We start from the raw sequence: 20,169 nt of genomic DNA, 5'->3' as shown, positions 1-20,169 counted from the left end.
TGCCTATTCCTTCTCCTTATTCCCTTCACCGGTTTTACCCAGTCCCCCAACCCCCCTCCCCTCTGGCAACCACATGACATTGTTTTTACTTTTCAGGTGCTGTTGAATTAGAAAACCTGCCTTTAAAGAAAGATGCCTTGAAAGAACTGGAACTGCCATTTGAAGTCAAAGCTGGTATGTGCCACTAGGGAGAGGGAGGACTTTTTTTTTTTTTTTTTTTAAATAAATTTTTATTAATGGTAATGGGATGACATTAATAAATCAGGGTACATATATTCAAAGAAAACATGTCTAGGTTATTTTGTCATCAAATTATGTTGCAAACCCCTCGCCCAAAGTCAGATTGTCCTCCGTCACCCTCTATCTAGTTCTCTGTGCCCCTCCCCCTCCCCCAAACTCTCTCCCTCCCTCCCTCCCATGTCCTCCCTCCCCCCCCCACCCTTGGTAACCACCACACTCTTGTCCATGTCTCTTAGTCTCATTTTTATGTTCCACCAATGTATGGAATCATGTAGTTCTTGTTTTTTTCTGATTTGCTTATTTCACTCCTTATAATGTTATCAAGATCCCACCATTTTGCTGTAAATGATCTGTTGTCATCATTTCTTATGGCTGAGTAGTATTCCATAGTGTATATGTGCCACATCTTCTTTATCCAGTCTTCTATTGTAGGGCTTTTTGGTTGTTTCCATGTCTTGGCCACTGTGAACAGTGCTGCAATGAACATGGGGCTACATGTGTCTTCACGTATCAATGTTTCTGAGGTTTTGGGGTATATACCCAGTAGAGGGATTGCTGGGTCATAAGGTAGTTCTATTTGCAGTTTTTTGAGGAACCACCATACTTTCCTGAGGGAGGACGTTTTGAGTGAACACTGTTTGGGACCTGAAATGACAGCCCTTGACCTTGGCTCTCTGACCAGGAAGAGGCAGGGCAGGAAGTAACATGACCTTTGGGGGGTGTGTGTGGAGGTCACGTGGAATTACAATCTCCAAGGGTGTGTCATTCAACCTGCATTTTTAATAAGCACCCCCAGTGATTCTTTTGTTTATTAAGGTGGGAGAACCTCTGTTCTAGATACAGGGAGTTTTATTTTCAGAGAATTCATTATATATAATAAGGTCTACCGGAAAGTTCTGTCCGTTTTTGGAATAAAACAAAATACAAATTTTTCTTACTGTCAATAAACTTTATTAAATAATATAATTGCCATTATTAATGATTTCTTGCCAGAGTGAGGGCAATTTGTATATCCCATTTTTGAAAAATGTTTTATCTTTTGATGCGAAAAATTGAACCAGTGCTTGTTTGATATCTTCTTCTTTTTTGAATTTTTTGCCCTTCAAAAAATTTCGTAAGGACAAAAACAAGTGATAGTCGGAGGGTGCCAGGTCCAGGGAATATGGTGGATGCGACAGACATGCTTCTGTAGTATTTCTTCCTTGTTGAAATTCGTAAAAATTACAGTGGTGTAAATGAACTTTATCAGTAGCCATGGGTACACTATGGCTTCACACATAAGACTAACGTGAATCAACTTTGTTTTAGTTAATTTGCTATGTCAGTATGTATACATTAAGTGATAAAAATAGAGAGGCACACATGCGCCAAATAAACATGTGCTTATGTGTCAAAACTTGTGATAGAAACGGACAGAACTTTCCGGTAGACCTTATATATTACTAAGAGAGAGTTTCCTTTATTGTATGAGCGTGGGCTCTGGAACAGTGTGCCTGCCTTTATATTTTGTATCTGCCACTTTCTGGCTGTGTGACCTTGGGTAAATTCCCTAACCATGCTGTGCATGCTTTCTCCTCCTTAAGGTGGGATAATAATATTACCTACATCAGAGGGTTGTTGAGGGGAATACCTGAGTTAATACATGAAAGTTACTGAGGACCATGCTGGGCACACTCGACAGATGTTTGCAATGATATAAGAGTACTGCAGTTACTAGGTTTGGTGGGAATGCAAGAATTATTCGGGGATAAAAATATTTTTTATTGAATGACCACTTATAGAATTAGCTTCTATTCGGGCACCCTTCATCATTCTGCGGTAACCTGTTGCTGTCAGTCTGTCATTCCCTTATTTTGGAGTACTTATATTACAGTAAAATGTAAGTACAGTGCAAATCAGTTGCTAGGTGAAATAGAATAGAAACTTTGGAAAAGATGTAGGCTTTCTTGAAGCCAATTCAAATGATGGATGAACAGCCAGAGTCATAGCAAAGGCACCAACACATTAGAATCTGAAAGAAAACTCTTGGTCCTGGATGGTTGGCTTGGTGGTAGAGCGTTGGCCTGGTGTGTGGATATCCTGGGTTCGATTCCTGGTCAGGGCACACAGTTGAAGTACCCACCTGCTTCTTCATCCCTACCCTCTCGCTTCTCTGTCTCTCTCTCTCTCTTCCCCTCCTGCAACCATGATTTGATTGGAAGGAGTTGGCCCTGGGTGCCAAGAATGGCTTTACAGCCTCTGCCTCAGGTGCTAAGAGTTCTGTTGCTGAGCAATGGAGCAGTGCCCCAGATGGGCAGAGCATTGCCCCCTAGTGGGGTTGCTGGATAGTTCCTGGTCAGGGCACATGCAGGGAGTCCTTCTCTGCCTCCCCTCCTCTCACTGAATTAAAAAAAAAATTGAAAGAAAACTCTCGAGAATGGTGACACTTCCAAAAGAGTCACTGTTCAAATGTCAAAGGGTTAAGAGGCTCCTGGGAGAAATTGATGTTTTCTAATATTTTTGCAAAATGATTATTTTTGTGCTTGTTCTGCAAAAATTAAAACCTAACTGGAAATTATGATTTGCAGTCATATAATTATTAAAATATTATTTTGGTTAGAATTGCAACTGTGCACCTATTCTTAAAATTCTTTGTTGTGACGATTGGTATGCTTCAGTTATAATACACATTTTATTGAATATAAAAACATTTTAATTTTTTATATAAGATTCAAATTAAATAATTTTTTTCATTATGGTAAATTTCTTAATTTGGCACTGGGTTACACAGTTAATCACTTGGTGTTGTTAAAAATACCATTGTTAATGATAATTCTTTTAGATATAAGGGTGTACAGATATTCTTTTAGATACAAGGGGCAAAAGATGGTGTACAGTTGTGAATACAAGAAACAGTTTTTTCTTGTATTATTTATTAATTATTATTATTAACCTGCTCTTGCTGACTCCTGTACAATGGATCTATCCCATTGAAATTTTAGATCTTTGGGGGTAATGATTACACCCTGATAACCATGCGGCTTTCCAAGGTGGACCTTTGAGAGATCCGTTAGGACAGTTCAGGTGTTCTTATGCAGTATTCCCATGTGGTGACTTGCCTCTAACTAATTGAATTTAAAGAAGGTGTGAATCCTAGGAGGTTTGGTTAGAAATAGGCGAATTTGGAAAATAAGTATCACAATTCTCCCGGGCTCTGTAGCTCTCTCATCAGCCCAAGTTCTCCCAAAGAAGCAGGGTGCTTCCTCGATAGAGGCCACTCTGCGTTCCAGTCGGTGTGTTCAGTATTGGACATACTGTAAGTCTGATAACTCCTACTAAGTACTTACCAACCGGCAGGTTAATAGTGACCCAGGAAATGAGTTTTGTGCCTATGGGCTTGTGCAGGTGTCATGGGAAGAAAGTCACCCCAAGGAAATTTAAGGTGTAGTCCAGTTGAGGAAGACGTAGTTTCCAGGAGAGAAATGAATTTGATATGGTAAAGTCACACGAAACTTTTTCCAGCCTCTAATTGATTGTGTCTAATGCTTACCAATCTCAGCCTAGTAACGTTTGTTTTTCTTGTACGAGGACCTTTTGCCTGTTCTCTTAATATAAAAAAAAAGGTAAAAGTAATAATACTCCTTCAAGACAACTAGGAGAATGCAGAAAAATAGAGAGAATTAAAGATACCTGCAGGTGCTTATTTAACAAGACTTTTCTTTTCCTAGGCTTAATTGGGAAAGTAACCCTTCAGATTCCCTTTTATCGCCCCCATGTGGACCCTTGGGTGATCTCCATCTCCAGCCTTCACTTAATTGGTGCCCCTGAAAAAATACAGGATTTCAATGAGGAAAAGGAGAAACTGTTGGAGAGGGAACGCAAGAAAGTTCTGCTTCAAGCCCTGGAAGAGAAATGGAAGGCAAGGCAGACGTCCCTTTGTCCACAGGAGCAGCGTGGTGAGACTCACGGCGTGAGCAGAGCCCTGGGTTCGCTCACACTGGCTTTCTCCTTTGCAGAGTGAACGGCAGCAGAAAGGGGAATCCTACTGGTACTCAGTCACTGCCTCGGTGGTTACGAGGATTGTGGAGAATATTGAAGTAAGTTCTGTTGACTTTTATAAAGTACAAGCGTGAGAGGGAGTTATGTCTTAGGCTTCAGTGTTTCTCATGGGTCTCACGGATACAGGGTGTCCTCCCGAGATAAGGCTGACTTGTTCAGGTGTGCCCTTTTCGAGCTGGTGCCAAAGGGAAAACCTGAAAAGCCAGTCCTGGGTCTAGACTCGGGGCACACAGGTTTTTCTGGCTTCCCTTAGTGTGAGTAGGAGTGTTCGTTTCACTTACATTTCACTTCACTTTCTTTCTGAATGTTGGGATCCAACTTGCTCAAGGGCTTACTTAACTCCTAAGAAGCCAGATCGCCTAAGCCTTCCTGACTGCTCTTTCAGGGCCAATCGCTAGGCCTCTCTGCCCTCAGCTCCTTCATCTGTGAAACCAGAGAGGTGGGATGCAGGTTTCTAGTTTATTACATAGTGAGTTGTGAACAGTTCCCACTGATGCGTCTGGTGGCGCTGGGATGAGTCAGTGCCAGGGCTGTTGGCCACCTCTTTCCGCTTTCATTACAATTTTATTTTGTCCTAAAACACTAGATCAAAGCCCACAACAATTGTTGGAAGTGTCACGAGTTAGCCTGTGCTCACTACTCCGGGGTTTCCTTGCAGCGCCGAGGTGGCACAGGCATACCACTTCCCCTAGAGAGTCTGAGGGTGTTGGTTTCATAACTTTGATGAAAAGATTGGTACATTGAAGATGATTGTTTTGAATTCTGTTTGAGGATGTTACTTTTTTTTCTGTCATTGACTTTTAAAAATTTATTATTCTCATTTTATTAATTATTTTGAGAGAGAGAAAGGAAGATAGAGAGAGAGGGATGAAGGGAGAGAGAAAGAGAAGCATCAACTTGTTCTACTTAGTTGTGCCATTGATTGCTTCTCATATGTGCCTTGACTAGGGCTCAAATCAGTAACCTCATAGGTCGAGTTGGCACCCTTGGGATCAAGCCAGGGACTCCAGGATCAGCGACCCCGTGATTGAACCAGTAACCTCAGGCTTGAGCTGGTTACCTCAGGATTGAGCCGGTGACCCTGGGCTCAAACCAGCTACCTTGGTGCTCTGGGGCAGTGCTCTCTCCACTGCACCACTGGCCAAGGCGCATTTTATTTTTAACAATAGCTTTGTTGAGATTTAGTTCACATACCATGAAGTTCATACTTTTAAAGTGTACAAGCTAATATGTTTAGCACATTTTAAAAATTGTGCATTGACCATCACTAATTCCAGAGAATTCTCATAATCCCGCAAAGAAACCCTATATGCAATTAGTAGTCTCTCCCAGTTTCCCCCTCCCTCCAGCCTCCTGCAACTCAAAATCAGTTTCCTCTCTGAATGTGCCTGTTCTGGACATTTCCTATGTGTGGCCTCTGGCGCCTGGCTTCTTTCACTTAGCAGGTGCTTTCGGGGTCATCCCATGTTGTAGCACCTATCAGTACTTCGTTCCTTTCTAGGACTGAGTAACCTATTCCTTTGTACGGGTTGTCAGAAATAAACTTGGGAGAGTGACTGTTGACAAGAAGGGAAAGAACAGAACTCCATTCCAATATTTTTAAATTGATTGATTTTAGAGAAAGAGAGAGACAGAGAGAAAGAGAAACATCGTGTTCTTTTGTTTCACTTAACCACATTCATTGGTTGTTTCTTGTATGTGTCCTGACTGGGCATCGAATCTGTAACCTTGGCGTTCTAATCAGCTAAGCTACCTGGCCAAGGCTCCATTCCAATTTGCACAGAAGTAACTGGGCTTTTTAACAGGAGAATGAGGCTGTGTGTGTGGGTGGAGCTTGGCTGAGAGATTACAAAGGGTTGATCAGTGTAAATGCGATTAGGCCAGCTGTGTCCCATAGTTGGGCTTCTGTCCTTCTGTCTGGGGAGACCTCGGAGGCCTTAGCCTTCCTGATGATTACATTTCAAAGGAATGGCTTTCAGGTCTTTGAGTTGTAGGATGGACACACACTCTCTCTCTCTCTCTCTTTCTTTCTCTTTCTCTTTCTCTTTCTCTTTCTCTTTCTCTTTCTCTTTCTCTTCCTCTTTCTCTTCAAAGGGAAGAAACCAGAGAAAGGATTAGTATGATAATTATAAATGCTCTTAAGAAAGGGAGGTCAGCCTGACCAGGTGGTGGCGCAGTGGATAGAGCATCGGACTGGGATGCGGAAGGACCCAGGTTCGAGACCCCGAGGTCGCCAGCTTGAGCGCGGGCTCATCTGGTTTGAGCAAAGCTCACCAGCTTGGACCCAAGGTCGCTGGCTCAAGCAAGGGGTTACTCGGTCTGCTGAAGGCCCGCGGTCAAGGCACATATGAGAAAGCAATCAATGAACAACTAAGAAGTTGCAACGCACAACGAGAAACTGATGATTGATGCTTCTCATCTCTCTCCGTTCCTGTCTGTCCCTGTCTATCTCTGCCTCTGTAAAAAAAAAAAAAAAAAAAAAGAAAGGGAGGTCAGAGGCCAATTGTCAGGTGTTGGCTAGAAAAAATAGCACTGAGCTGTTTCCAAAGAGGAACTCAGAGCTAGAGTGTCCCAGGGACATGGCTTTAGGCTGTAGGAAGCCACATCAAAGTTGGGTCAAGTTGCGCTCAGTGCAGGGGTTTGAACGGAGTGTTTCTCTTGTGCCACGTTTTGTTTATTCATTCATCAGTTGATGGACATTGGGTCCTTTCCACTTTTTGGCTACTGTGAATAATGCCATTATGAACAGTTGTATATAGGGTTTTATGTGAACATATGTTTTTAGTTCTCTTGAATACCACATACCTAGGAGTGAGATTGTTGAGTCACATGGTAACTATATGTTTTATTTTTTTGAGAAGCTGGAAAAACTTCTCCAAAGAGGCTGCACTACTTTACCAATAGTGTATGAGCATTTTAATTTTTTCTCATTGTCATTGACACTTGTTACTGTCTTGATTAGAGCCACATTAGTGGGTACGAAATGATAGCTCACTGTGGTTTTGATTTGCATTTCCTTGGTGGCTAATGTGGCTGAGCATCATTGCATATGCTTATTGGTAATTTACATATCCTTTTTGGAGGAATGTCTGTCCCAATCCTATTTAAAAGTTTGTTTATTTATTTATTTTAAATTATTAAGTTGTAAGAGTTTGGGGGTTTTTTTGGTATTTTTCTTAAGTGATAAGGGGGGAGGCAGTCAGACAGACTCCTGCATGGGCCCGACCAGGATCCACCCGGCATGCCCACCAGGGGGTGATACTCTGCCCATCTGGGGCGTTGCTCCCCTGCAGCCGGAGCCATCCTAGTGCCCGAGGCAGAGGCCATAGAGCCATCCTCAGCACTCGAGCCAACTTTGTTCCAGTGGATCCTTGGCTGCAGGAGGGGAAAAGAGAGAGAGAGAGAGAGAGAGAGAGAAAGAGGGGGAAGGGTGGAGAAGCAGATGGGCGCTTCCCCTGTGTGCCCTGACCGGGAATCGAACCTGGGACTCCCACATGCCAGGCTGATGCTCTATCACTGAGCCAACTGACCAGGGCCAAGAGTTGTTTTTTTGTTTTGTTTTGTTTTTTTAACCGAATTCTAGACCAGGGGTCCCCAAACTTTTTTCACAGGGGGCCAGTTCACTGTGCCTCAGACCGTTGGAGGGCCGGACTATAAAAAAAAACTATGAACAAATCCCTGTGCACACTGCACATATCTTATTTTAAAGTAAAAAGACAAAACTGAAATAAATACAATATTTAAAATAAAGAACAAGTAAATTTAAATCAACAAACTGACGAGTATTTCAATGGGAACTATGCTCCTCTCACTGACCACCAATGAAAGAGGTGCCTCTTCCAGAAGTGCGGCGGGGGCTGGATAAATGGCCTCAGGGGGGCCGCATGCGGCCCTCGGGCCGTAGTTTGGGGACCCCTGTTCTAGACCATTATCAGATACAGGATTTTCCTTTTTTCTTTTTTTTTTTAATTTTTATTTTATTTATTCATTTTAGAGAGGAGAGAGAGAGACAGAGAGAGAGGAGAGAGAGAGACAGGGAGAGGAGCTAGAAGCATCAACTCCCATATGTGCCTTGACCAGGCAAGCCCAGGGTTTCGAACCGGTGACCTCAGCATTTCCAGGTCGACACTTTATCCACTGCACCACCATAGGTCAGGCCAGATACAGGATTTATAAATATTTTCTCCCATTTTTTGGGTCGTCTTGCATTATTTTTTAATTTATTGAAGCCGAGTGCCCTTTCGATAGCTTGCCCGCAGGGGCGGAGGGCTGTAAACACGTAGGTACGAAGTGTATATGCCCCGCAGGTGTTCCTGTGTCCAGATGCAGGCACACAGCAGCAAGATTAAGATCTCATAAAAGAGGGAGAGCCAGTTGTCTGGATGCAGTGGTATTACTTTCCTCTGGTGTGTCTTCAAGGTGCCTTCTGAGATGATTTAATGAGGGTACTGTAGCTCTCTTCTGTTTGTGTCCAGTTTGTGATTATAATGGGAACCCAAAGAGCACTGGATGTGTGTGGTGTGTGTGTGTAAAATGCCAGCTGTCACTTACCTAATGTGGCTCAGGGCACTGTGAGTCCTGCCTCCAGCACTCCACCTGTAGCATTTGTCTAATTGTGCTCTTTTCTCTCCCCGTTGCAGTTAAAAATTCAAGATGTCCATCTGCGCTTCGAAGATGGTATTACCAACCCTTCCCATCCTTTTGCATTTGGCATCTGCATTAAGAATGTGTCCATGCAAAATGCTGTGAATGAGCCTGTGAGTATGAAATACGACTGACCCAGGGAGGAAGCAGCGGCTGTAGGGAGTTCGGGGCTCTGCCTGTTGTCCTGTTGTGTCACGTGAATGGGACCGCGTGGCTTCCCACTGTGCTCTTTCCCTGGTGTGCGTGTGTCTTGCCCGTGCGCAGCCAATCTAATCTGCTAACCAAGGGAACAGATCATTTTCTTTGACCTTTGTCTCTATTGCTCACCCATTAAATGTTGGTGCACTTTTCTTTCTGTCCCTTTCATTTTACACACAAAGAAACCAAGCTACAGACGGGCTTTCATCTCTGGTTTTCTTCTCAGACCGTGTGCTCTCTCCATGTGAACTCATTCAGTTTCCTAGTTTTGGCTGCCGCCTGGGAATACTTGCTGATGGCCCCACTTGAACCCCATTCTCTGCCTCCCTGCTGACCTTCATGTGCGTGGTCTTCAACTGCCTAGGGACACAGACAGCTCTTGGGCATTTTAGGCTGGTCATAACCAAAGTGATCCCATTCTATCCCATCTGCCCAATTTGCTCCCCGGAAACCAACCTTTTTCCTTTATTTTCTAACCTATTACTCCACGTCCAAACAAACAAAACTAACGTTTTATGAGCCCTTTTCTGTGCGAGGCACTGTTCTTCGTGCTCTGCATGAGCTACTGCATTGAATTCTCATTACTTTTCACCAATACCGGTACCCTCCTTGTATAGCTGAGGATGCGCAGGTGCAGAGCGGGGAAGTGGCTAGATCGGCTCCACATCTGGGGTTGGCAGACTGGCCTGTGGGCCGGATTGGTCCCCTGCCTGTGTTTGTAAATAATGGTTTGTTGGCCCACTGCCACGCCATTGTCTATGTATTGTGGAAGGCTGCCCTTGCTCTGTGGTGGAGCTGAGTGGTTATGGCAGAGACTGGGTGGTCTCCAGAGCCTTCCTGTCTGCTCTCTGGCCCTTTTCAGAAGGAGTTTACCACCCTGCCTCCGGAGCACGCGTTCTCACCCACTGCCCTGATCTCCAGACATTGCTCACCCTCTCACTTCTTCCTCAACTCCCATGCCCGTTTGATCACAACGTCCTGCCAGTTTTTCCTGCAGAATGTCTCAGACATGCTCTTCTCTTATCCTCATGCAGCTGTCTGGGTTCAGGATCCCATCAGCTCTTGCCAGGGCTGATTGAACATCCTGTTCTGTGACCTCCTTGCCCCCATCTGGGCTCTCGATTCATTCTCCACCAACGCTTCCCTCCCTTTCCCACATCACGGACACAGAAAACAACTATAGAATTTGCACAGGACATGGGGCAAGTGGGTGTGGCTGTTTGGGGCTGGAGGTGGCTAGCTCAGCGCAGCCAAGTGTTTCTAAAAAGTCACTTGGTCCCGTAAGCTTGCTCATTGTCTTGGCGTGCTTGTGACTCATTTTCTCTGGCACGCCAGGGGAGCTCCCCTTTGCACTGTTGCCAGAGTTCTGTCTCTGAGGCGCATGCCTGATCCTGGAGCATGCCTCCATCAGGACCCTTGGTCGCTACCTATCACTTAAAGTCCGAACTCCAGACTCCTCGGTGTGGCGTGCACTTCCTTTCCAAGGGTGTCAGTGTCCTGGAGCACCGTGGCAAAGGACCACAAACGACATGACTTAAAGCAACAGGAATTTATTCTCTCTGCCTCTGGAGGGTAGAAACCCACAGTCAGGGTGTTGGCAGAGTGGATGCCCTCCGGAGGCTCCGGAGGAGAAGCTGTGCCCCACCTCTTCTGGCTGCAGCGGGCGTTGGGGTGTTCCGTGGCTCACAGGGGTGTCCCTCCGGTCTCGGCCTCTTTGCGCTGACCATCTGCCTGTGTCTGCTTTTTCTTCTTAGAAGGGCGCCACAGGGTCCCTGCTAACTCAGTAACACCTCGTTTTGATTTGATCTCATCTACAAAGACCCTATTTCCAAATAAGGTCCCATTCACAGGTTTTGGGAGGACATGAATTGTGGAGCGGAGGAAACTATCCAACCTAGTGCACCTAGTAACATGCAAGCTACTTTTGTCAACACAGAACTAACTCCCACTCAAGTGTGTTCATCTACATGTATGAGTGCTACTCCCATACCACATGTGCAGTGCTCCAGTTACGCAAGTTCACTGTCCTCTGAAGATACAGGCGTTTTGTATCGTTGACCCTACCCTTTGAAGTGAGTCCCAGCCCTTTCCTCTCACCCAGTCCTGTGCCTGAAACGGGCACGTCTTTGGTCTCGTTCCCACAGTGCTGTCTTCTCTGTTTGCTCGTGGCATCTTTTATTTCCTGCCTCTCTTTCCCTCTGCTTAAGTAAATTGTTGGCATGTTTGTATCCCCACTTAGCCAGCTTTGAACTCTGGAAGAGCGAAACTGTATTTTAATCTAGTTTTGTATCCCCAGCACCTTGCAATGAGCCTGATGCATGATTCTTCACACGTGGCTTGTTGAACGAATGAATAAACTACGAATAAAGAGGCTTCTTGTTTTCTTCCCTGCCTGTCTTCCCTCAGGTACAGAAGCTAATGCGGAAAAAGCAATTAGATGTGGCGGAGTTCAGCATCTATTGGGATGTCGATTGCACTTTACTGGGGGACCTTCCTCAGGCGGAGTTACAGGTATGGCTCTGGTGGCGGCCTCACCGCAGCACCGCACTGAAGTGAAGGGGTGTGGGGTCGCTGCTGTGCAGGTGCACGCTCTCTCCGTCCTGATTCCCTTCCCACCCTCGTCCACGGGCACCCACTCTCAGTGTGTTGCTGGAGGTGCTTGCTATGTGTGTAACTGAACTATACGTAGTGTTTTGTGGATGTTTTACATTAGTGTTGTATTATAGATTTCTTTGTTTTCCTTTTTTCACTTAAGGCTATGTGTTTTGTTTTGTTTTTTACAGAGACAGAGTCAGAGAGAGGGATAGATAGGAACAGACAGACAGGAAAGGAGAGAGATGACAAGCATCAATCATTAGTTTTTCGTTGGGACACCTTAGTTGTTCATTGATTGCTTTCTCATATGTGCCTTGACCGTGGGGCTACAGCAGACCGAGTAACCCCTTGCTTGAGCCAGTGACCTTGGGTCCAAGCTGGTGAGCTCTTGCTCAAACCAGATGAACTCGCGCTTAAGCTGGTGACCTTGGGGTCTTGAACCTGGGTCCTCCGCATTCCAGTCCGACGCTCTATCCACTGCGCCACAGCCTGGTAGGCACAAGGCTATGTTTTTTGTTTTTTTTTTTTTTAGAGAGAGAGAGAGAGAGTCAGAGGGATAGACAGGGACAGACAGACAGGAACGGAGAGAGATGAGAAGCATCAATCATTAGTTTTTCATTGCGCGTTACAACACCTTAGTTGTTCATTGATTGCTTTCTCGTATGTGCCTTGACCGCGGGCCTTCAGCAGACCGAGTGACCCCTTGCTCGAGCCAGCGACCTTGGGCTCAAGCCAGTGAGCTTTTGCTCAAACCAGATGAGCCCGCGCTTAAGCTGGCGACCTCGGAGTCTTGAACCTGGGTCTTCCGCATTCCAGTCCGAGGCTCTATCCACTGTGCCACCGCCTGGTCAGCACAAGGCTATGTTTTTAAGATTGATCTGTGTTGCTGTGTATAATTCCGTTCACTGCTTTTGCCTACTGCATAGTATTCCACTGGATGCGTCAGACATTGCAGCTGCCCATTCTTCTAGCCACCATTTACTAGGCATTCGATTTTCAGTGAAGAAAGCACTGAATCTGATTCTTAAAGAACTTTTTGTTTATGTTGACACTTCATCTTTCATGGCATTCTTTTAAGAAATACTTAGAAGGTCATCACAAATCGTTGGATATAAAGTATTACTGTTTGTGAAGGATTACAAAAATCTCAGGTTAATATTTTTGTAAAGAAATTGTAGGTGATTTAAGTGAAATAGAGAAAAAGGACTATCTTTTGCTTGCATATAGTTGTGGCATGGTTTTGTCTTGCCAGTTTGATGAAATAAGATCAGTACGCAGCTATAACAGAAGGGCAGAGGAGAATATATAATAGTTTCCAAGATATAGCGTTATATTTACAAAAGCAAGGCAAATAGGATATGTATCATTTGTGGAAGAAGGGTTAAAAAACCAGAAAATTACAGATTTTGTCTGCATACATACAAAGGCTCTGGCAGATTGCTTAAGAAACTGATATTATTAGACTTGACGGGGTGGTAAACATAATAACAGTATACAGATGATGTGTTATAGAGTTGTTCACCTGAAACCTATATAATTTTATTAATCAATTGTCACCTCAATGAATTTAATAAAAAATATTCTTGCAGGGTACAGGTTGAAAATCAGTGCTCTGGGGAAAAAACCCCCTGATATTATTGGTTGCCTCTCAGAATAATTAGATGGCTAGAGGATGAGAGTAGGAAGGAGATATTTCATTCTTTTTTGCCTTTGAATTTTCTTTTATTTTCTATTTTTTTAAAACATTTATTTACTAATTTTAGCGAGAGAGGAAGGGATAGAGGAGAGACAGAGAGAGAGAGAGGAACACGGATCTGTTCCTGTCTGTGCCCCGACCAGGGATTGAACCAGCAACCTCTACACTTTGGGACGATGCTCTAACAATCTATCCGAGCTATCTGGCCGTGGCTTGCCTTTCAATTTTAAACCATGTGAATGTATTATGTACTTAATAAAAAATATAAATAAAAATTTAAAATACTAGAGAGCTTTAGGTTCCCAGTTTTATCCTGTTTTTGGATTCTGATGTAATATCCATACTCACATGTAACTTGACCCTAAAACATTTGCTGTAATGACAGAGGATCTTGTGACCCACAGGAGGCCATGGACAAGAGCATGGAGAGTCGTGATCACCACTACATCTTGGAGCCTGTGTGCGCATCTGCCCTTCTGAAGAGAAACTGCTCCAAAGCGCCTCTGAGGTCACGGCACATGCCCCGAATTGAATGTGACATCCAGCTGGAGACCATCCCCTTGAAACTGTCTCAGGTACCCCTCCCCCTTCCACCTCCCTGGGGGCTAATGTTCTCGCTGGCGGACTCGGAACTGTGAAGGAGCATTGCTGGGAGGGTCTCCATACTTCGAGGTTACCCTGTGGGAAAGAAAGGGCACAGAATGTGATGTCCGAAGTTGTGGCAGGTATAGAATCTGTTGTCTGTCGTACAGTCGGATTGGGTGGATCGCGGGTTAGTTTTGAGTTGATGTTTTTAAGCATTGAGCAGAGAACAAGAGCATAGTAAATATCAACACCTAACTCAGTGTCTGGGGAGAGGTGCCACTTTGATGCTGGAATTTGGTCTTTGAGTTTCAGTTTGGTGGATTGACTAATATGAATTGTTCTTGTTAGACACATATCTTAACTGGGTAAAAGGAATAGATCAGTTCTAACTCAGTTCTCTCAATCTCTAATAAAAAGCTGCAATACCGGCAAATCATGGGATTCCTCAAGGAACTGGACCGAAAGGAGAGGCAGGTGAAGTTTCGAAGGTGGAAACCCAAAGTGGCCATCTCTGGGAAGTAAGCGCTCATTGGCCGTTGTATGTGAAACACGTGTTATACATTTTGTTATTTGTATGTGGATCAGAAATATCCCTCACCATTCTTTGCACTCAGTTGGAGACCAAAGTATAGTCGATCTTTCTGGCGTTTAGAATGCCATTTCCGTATCTGTCTCTGTTGATATTCTTATTGTCTGTTGATTTGGTGGTGTGGGTTTAGCCTTAGGCTGAGCATAGTGGACTGCGGAGACCCTCCCTTTAGCACGTCACTGGGCTTGCTCTGGTCGGATCTGGTTCTTTGAACCTACTTCCCTGTGTCTTTTTTCCCGGGCTGTTTGGTCAACACACATAATACACTTTATAACCTGTATAGCAAAAATGAACCTTTTCATATTGCAGTGATAAATTTGACCAATCCAATCTATTAAAACATTTTTTAGAGCCTTTGTATTTCCATATCCTTACTGAAATATTCCATTTAAAATCTTTAGTAGTCAAATCCTCGGTAATTATCTTATGATGGTATTTACCTTCCAATCACCATGTAAGGGGACTGATAATTATGGGTAATTTAGCTCAGTTGAGGAATATGTTATTATTGCTGTGTAAATTGAGGATCTAGTATGTGTTACAGATTTCCCTCCATGGTGAGTTTAGCTTGACATTAAAATGAGTCTGAGACATAAAGTGATGTCTGACAAGAGAAAAGTTATCTCACAAGAGGGTGGTGTTACGTGGATTGATAGTTTGGTTGCTTTTAACGTAAGAAGTAATTACGATATTACAAACTATTTCAGCTGCCGAGAATGGTGGTATTTTGCCGTAAATGCTAACCTGCATGAGATCAGAGAGCAGAGGAGACGCTATACCTGGGACTTCCTGTCACACCGCGCCCACGATGCTGTGTCCTATACTGACAAATACTTCAACAAATTAAAGGGAAACCTGCTGTCCTTAGATGACAGGGTGAGCGGACTCTTGTCTTATGTTTCTTGTCTTCAGAAGATAAAAGTGTTGTTCCCTCAAAGACTGTAGAAAATGGAATCTGTGAAGAAATCAAGTCCCCTGCTAAGGAATTTAATTTCATAGAATTGGTCTCACTAGGGTGAGAACTTGTTGGAAGGCCGTAGCCAGAAGCATCCTCCACCTGCTGCTTGAGCAGAGCCAGCCTGGGCTTGGGGGAGAAGGTGGCGGTGGTCCCCCTGCAGCTCCATGCCCAATCCCCTCCTCCCCAGCTCCCTCTGCGGGGCGCAGGGAGACTTCACCTCATCACTTATGTCTCTTCAAAGCCCAGTTCGCATTGTTATTTTTCCTTTGAGTCTTTAGCTAATCTCTGTAGGCCTTGGTCTGCATTTTCCCTGAACCAGATTGACTTGGTTGACCTTGGGGTTTTGGAGGTAGAAGCTAGGCAGAGGAGGAAGTAGCTGGTGAAGGCAAGCTTTTCTAGTTCACTGTGGGGCTTGAGGCTCTTAGAACCAGCACGCCAGGAGCACTGGCCCGGCCAGCCTCGCTCCCTCTGCCCGTCTCTGTCTCCTAGGGGGGGAGTGGGGCGTGCTGATTGCTTTGCTCCTTGACTTGTTTCGGTTTTGTGAGCATCAGTTTTTGCAAAGCAGTTTAGAACGGTTCCAGTATTCTGCTTAAATACTATCTCTTAACTGTTTCTCTAGTAAACCCAAGCAAAAAGGAATATTACTTTCCCTGTAGCAGCTGTCTGAATCTAGGCTGCTGTAACAAAATGCTATAGATTGAGCTTAAAAAAAGACTCATTTATTTTTCACATTTCTGAAGGCTGGGAAGTCCAAGATCAAGGCACCAGCTTGGTTGGGTTCTGGTGAGGTTTCTCCTCCTGGCTGCCTTCTTACTGTGTGCTCACATGGCCTTACCTTGGTGGAGAGAGCTTCCTGTCTCATCTAAGCTAATTACCTCCCAAACCCGTCTCCAATCCCGCCAATTGGGGTGTGGGAAGCACACAAGCATTCAGCCCACAGGATCCCCCCCCCCCCCCCCCCGTGGTAACCACTCTGGGCTGAGTCCCTAGGCATTCCCACCTCTCCTGCCAGTACCCTGAGGCACGACCCACTCACCTGTCATGCTTTTCCCCCAGTGTCAGGCATGGTTACTGACATGGGAACCTTATGAAAACGATGGAGTAAACCAGACATTTGGCTTTGGATGGTTTCCTTAAAGACACAGGCACACATGGAGGGAGAGAAAAATCTAAGCTGTAATTAATGTGAGCACACATGATTCTTTTTGTTTTTCCCTAATGTTAGGACATAAGAACAGCTTAGGGTAGCTGTTTCTGTCTTTTGCACCTTTGCCCGAAGCTGGCTGCCATTGTTCTTTCTCAGCTAGCAGGAAACAAATGAAAAGGACCACTTCTCTGCAAATGTGCCACGTGAAGGAAGGAGCTGATGGCCTGCACACTTCCTGTGTGAACTCGGCCCTCAGCGCCCTCAGGTGGAGTGGGAAGAATACCCAGTTCCCTGTTCTGATCAGCTGAGGGAATGTCCACGAGAGGACTCTTGCAGACCCTCAGTGCTGCACAGAGTGTGGGCTGTTCCAGCGGCACCCACACTCAGTTCCCTGTTTCCAACCCAGCCCTGTTCTTCGCTTCCTCTGTAGTCACCGTGAGCCTCAGAGACTGGGAAGGTCTGTCGAGGTTATGTGGGAGAGCCACTCAGACCAGGAGCACAGCAATCATGGGCCTCACTGTTTATCGACATTGTTGCTCGGCCTTCAGTGGAAGTGTCGGGGACCAGATCGGTTCCGTCACAGTACTTGTATGAGTGGCTCATGAGTGTCCCGTTTCTCTGGAGCTATAACACCTGTGTTGTTTGTTTGTTTTTGTTTTCACCCAACCAGGAGGAAATGTGTCGGATCGAAGAGGAGCAGAGCTTTGAGGAATTGAAGATCTTGCGTGAGCTGGTGCATGAACGGTTTCACAAGCAGGAAGAACTGGCAGAGGTGAGAAATCCTCTGAGACGGTGTGCTCAGACCCAGCACGTGCTGTGTGCTTCCGTTTTGAGGTGCTCGTGCTCCCGGGGGGCGGACAGAGGATTCTCAGTGGCACACCATGGCTGGTTTCTGCCCTTGGGTCCTCATATCTGCTCATTGTTGATTGCCACAGAGCCTGCGAGAGCCTCAATTTGATTCTCCAGGCGACTCTCCCGGAGAGCCGGAAGCCGGGGGCGGCAGTGGGATGCTGCAGTATCTTCAGTCCTGGTTCCCCGGCTGGGGCGGCTGGTCGGGGCAGCAGGCCCCTGGGGAGAAGCCCGCCGAGGGGCTGTCAGCGGAGCAGCCTGAGCAGTGGACTCCCGAAGACATCCTGGGTGAGGGGGGCTGGCCCCTGGCCTGCGGTGAAGGGAGATGCTTGGTTCATAAAAATGTGTCTGTTACTTGTCGAACAGTCTGTAGTATTTTTCAAACAAACAAAAAAAGGCATTTGTGAAACAGGGTGTCTCATGTTCATAGGGGTAGAGAGAGGATGTTTTGGGACAGACTTCATTTGCAACTCTGTTACTAAATTTGAATATGAGCACAGCTTCAGGGATTGCTGAGAGACAGCGACTGTAAGAGAACTAAGAGAAGGAAGCGTGAGCAAGTTCAGAAGTTGTCAGCTCTGCAGTTTGAATCCAGTCCAGAGCCACTCTTCAGACTCACAGCCCAGGGTGATTTCCAGAGCCACAAACTGCTGTTTAAGTTTGAACTGATAAAAATAAAATAAAACGTTCAGTTTCTCATTTGCACCGGCCCCGTTAGCCACACATCCTAGGTGTGTCCAGAGCCACCTGTGGTTAGTGGCCACTGTCCTGGGCAGTGCAGGGGCAGAACGGTTTACCACGTTGGCAGCACAGCTTTGTCCTGTACTTGACTGTGAATCTGAACATCCTCCTGCTTTGCGAGTAAGTTGATAAGAGCTCTTGTGAAACAGTTGGGTTGTTTTACATTAGTGGATAAAACAGCCACCCACCACTTTGGAGTTCTTTTCCAAAACAGGGAGAACTACTTAAAACAATGTCATCAGGACTATGATCAGTGCCGTCTGCTTGTGCTCTGAAAATTTTCCCGTGTACTTTCTTAAAGTCACTTCTTGCTCATGGTCAGGCACTGAGGAGTTTTTTGACCCCACTGCGGACGCCTCCTGCATGAACACGTACACCAGGCGAGACCACGTCTTCGCCAAGCTGAACTTGCAGCTGCAGCGGGGCACCGTGACTCTGTCGCACCAGGAGCCGGGCAGCCCTCAAACTGCGGAGAGCGCGTTCATGCAGCTCGAGTTCTCAGGTACGGCCCTGGGACCCACCTGCTGTGTTGCTCTCTGGTGCCCATGTGCACCTGAGTCTCATTACTGAGTAGTTATGTTCTGGAAAGTTGCCTTGACCATGACCCCTAGGGGATCATGGTTAGGTTTCTGGGAGCCTCTGGTTATAACCATCAACCTTGTCTATGCGTGATGTGTTTAAAGACAGCTAATCTGATATATAATGTTAATTCCTTAGCACTGAGCTCACTGCCAGCAGTGCTGAACCTCACGCCTGAGTGACGCTTAGCTGATGGCCGTGTGTGCTCTTCTGTAAGGCACAGCACTGCTTTCCTGTCTCAGGGACGCTAGACAGCGCATTAGCGCTGTGTGTGGAGGCCATTCTGAACAGTGAAATCAACAACAAGCAGGAAAATGGGAAGCACGTGGCACTACATAGACCATAGGAAGGGGGCATTGTGTGCAGTGTGAGGGCTGAGTTGAGGGGGCAGCATTCTCTGTTCAGCGTTGGCTGGCCATGCGCACGGTGGGTGACGCAGTGTCGTTGTCCTGTGCACGTCCTCAACCACTTAAGTGTGGATTTGGGGGCTGCAGATAAAGTTCAGTGCATCAGCACCAGAGTCTCAAACACGGGCTCCCTCAGTAAGGAGCAGCAACTGTATTTGACTTATATTTGTGACTTTGAATTAAAGGTGTGCATATAAATACTCAGAGTTTGGCTTTTGCATCTCACAAATATTTTAATTTCAGTTCATAAAATAGCCGTTTACCTGAGGTTTCCCATTATAGCTTAAAGGCAAATGACCAAAAGAGCCGGTTTGTTTGACTTTATAATGTTGAGAGCCAGCTTACCATAAACTTAGTGTGGACTAGCAGAATCCTGGAGCTAACTTGTAAAGCGCTCTGTTTAAATTCATTCTGCGGGCAAGTGTCTAATATTCCTTATACTTTTATGTAGGTAGATTTATATTACATAAACGTATAGCTAGGGTTTTTATTTGGTTCCAATTTCAAGAAAAAATAGTTTATTATATCTAGTAGTCCTCTGTAAACTATTATACCTAATACTTTTAAAACACTTTAGGCTGTCATGGCATAGTATCATCAACTCTTATATTTATTTTTTTTATAGACGTAAAACTTCTAGCAGAATCCCTTCCTCGAAGACATTCTTCCTTGCTCTTAGTCCGATTGGGTGGACTCTTTCTTCGCGACCTGGCCACAGAAGGAACCCTGTTTCCTCTTCTGGTCTTCCCGAACCCGGTGCGTACAGCAGTGGGGGGCGAGTCCTTCCGGGGTGATGGCGAATGCTGGTCTGTTTTAGGCAAGCGACAGGCAATACTAACTGGATTCATTGTGATGTTTATCATCTTGGGACAGATGGCCCATTAAAGACAAACTGGAGTTGGA

At 45.4% G+C, this 20,169-nt stretch overlaps 1 protein-coding gene across 5 annotated transcripts in view; it reads left to right on the top strand.

Moving 5' to 3' along the window:
- VPS13D (vacuolar protein sorting 13 homolog D) overlaps positions 1 to 20,169 on the top strand; it is a 242,546-nt gene that overhangs the window by 10,050 nt on the left and 212,327 nt on the right. For 4 of the 5 annotated variants that reach the window (XM_066270406.1, XM_066270404.1, XM_066270403.1 and 1 more), the window contains exons 3-14: positions 97 to 174; positions 3,948 to 4,138; positions 4,236 to 4,316; positions 8,919 to 9,035; positions 11,527 to 11,631; positions 13,816 to 13,986; positions 14,414 to 14,514; positions 15,293 to 15,461; positions 17,361 to 17,462; positions 17,626 to 17,827; positions 18,603 to 18,782; positions 19,892 to 20,022. In XM_066270406.1, coding sequence (XP_066126503.1) covers positions 97 to 174; positions 3,948 to 4,138; positions 4,236 to 4,316; positions 8,919 to 9,035; positions 11,527 to 11,631; positions 13,816 to 13,986; positions 14,414 to 14,514; positions 15,293 to 15,461; positions 17,361 to 17,462; positions 17,626 to 17,827; positions 18,603 to 18,782; positions 19,892 to 20,022 — 1,628 coding nt within the window. The remainder of the gene's footprint in view (positions 1 to 96; positions 175 to 3,947; positions 4,139 to 4,235; positions 4,317 to 8,918; positions 9,036 to 11,526; positions 11,632 to 13,815; positions 13,987 to 14,413; positions 14,515 to 15,292; positions 15,462 to 17,360; positions 17,463 to 17,625; positions 17,828 to 18,602; positions 18,783 to 19,891; positions 20,023 to 20,169) is intronic. The other variant, XM_066270408.1, reaches the window with a different exon arrangement.

Source organism: Saccopteryx bilineata, chromosome 3 (assembly GCF_036850765.1).
Source record: "Saccopteryx bilineata isolate mSacBil1 chromosome 3, mSacBil1_pri_phased_curated, whole genome shotgun sequence".
NCBI classification, from domain to species: domain Eukaryota; kingdom Metazoa; phylum Chordata; class Mammalia; order Chiroptera; family Emballonuridae; genus Saccopteryx; species Saccopteryx bilineata.
This window is presented reverse-complemented; position numbering and strand designations above follow the sequence as displayed.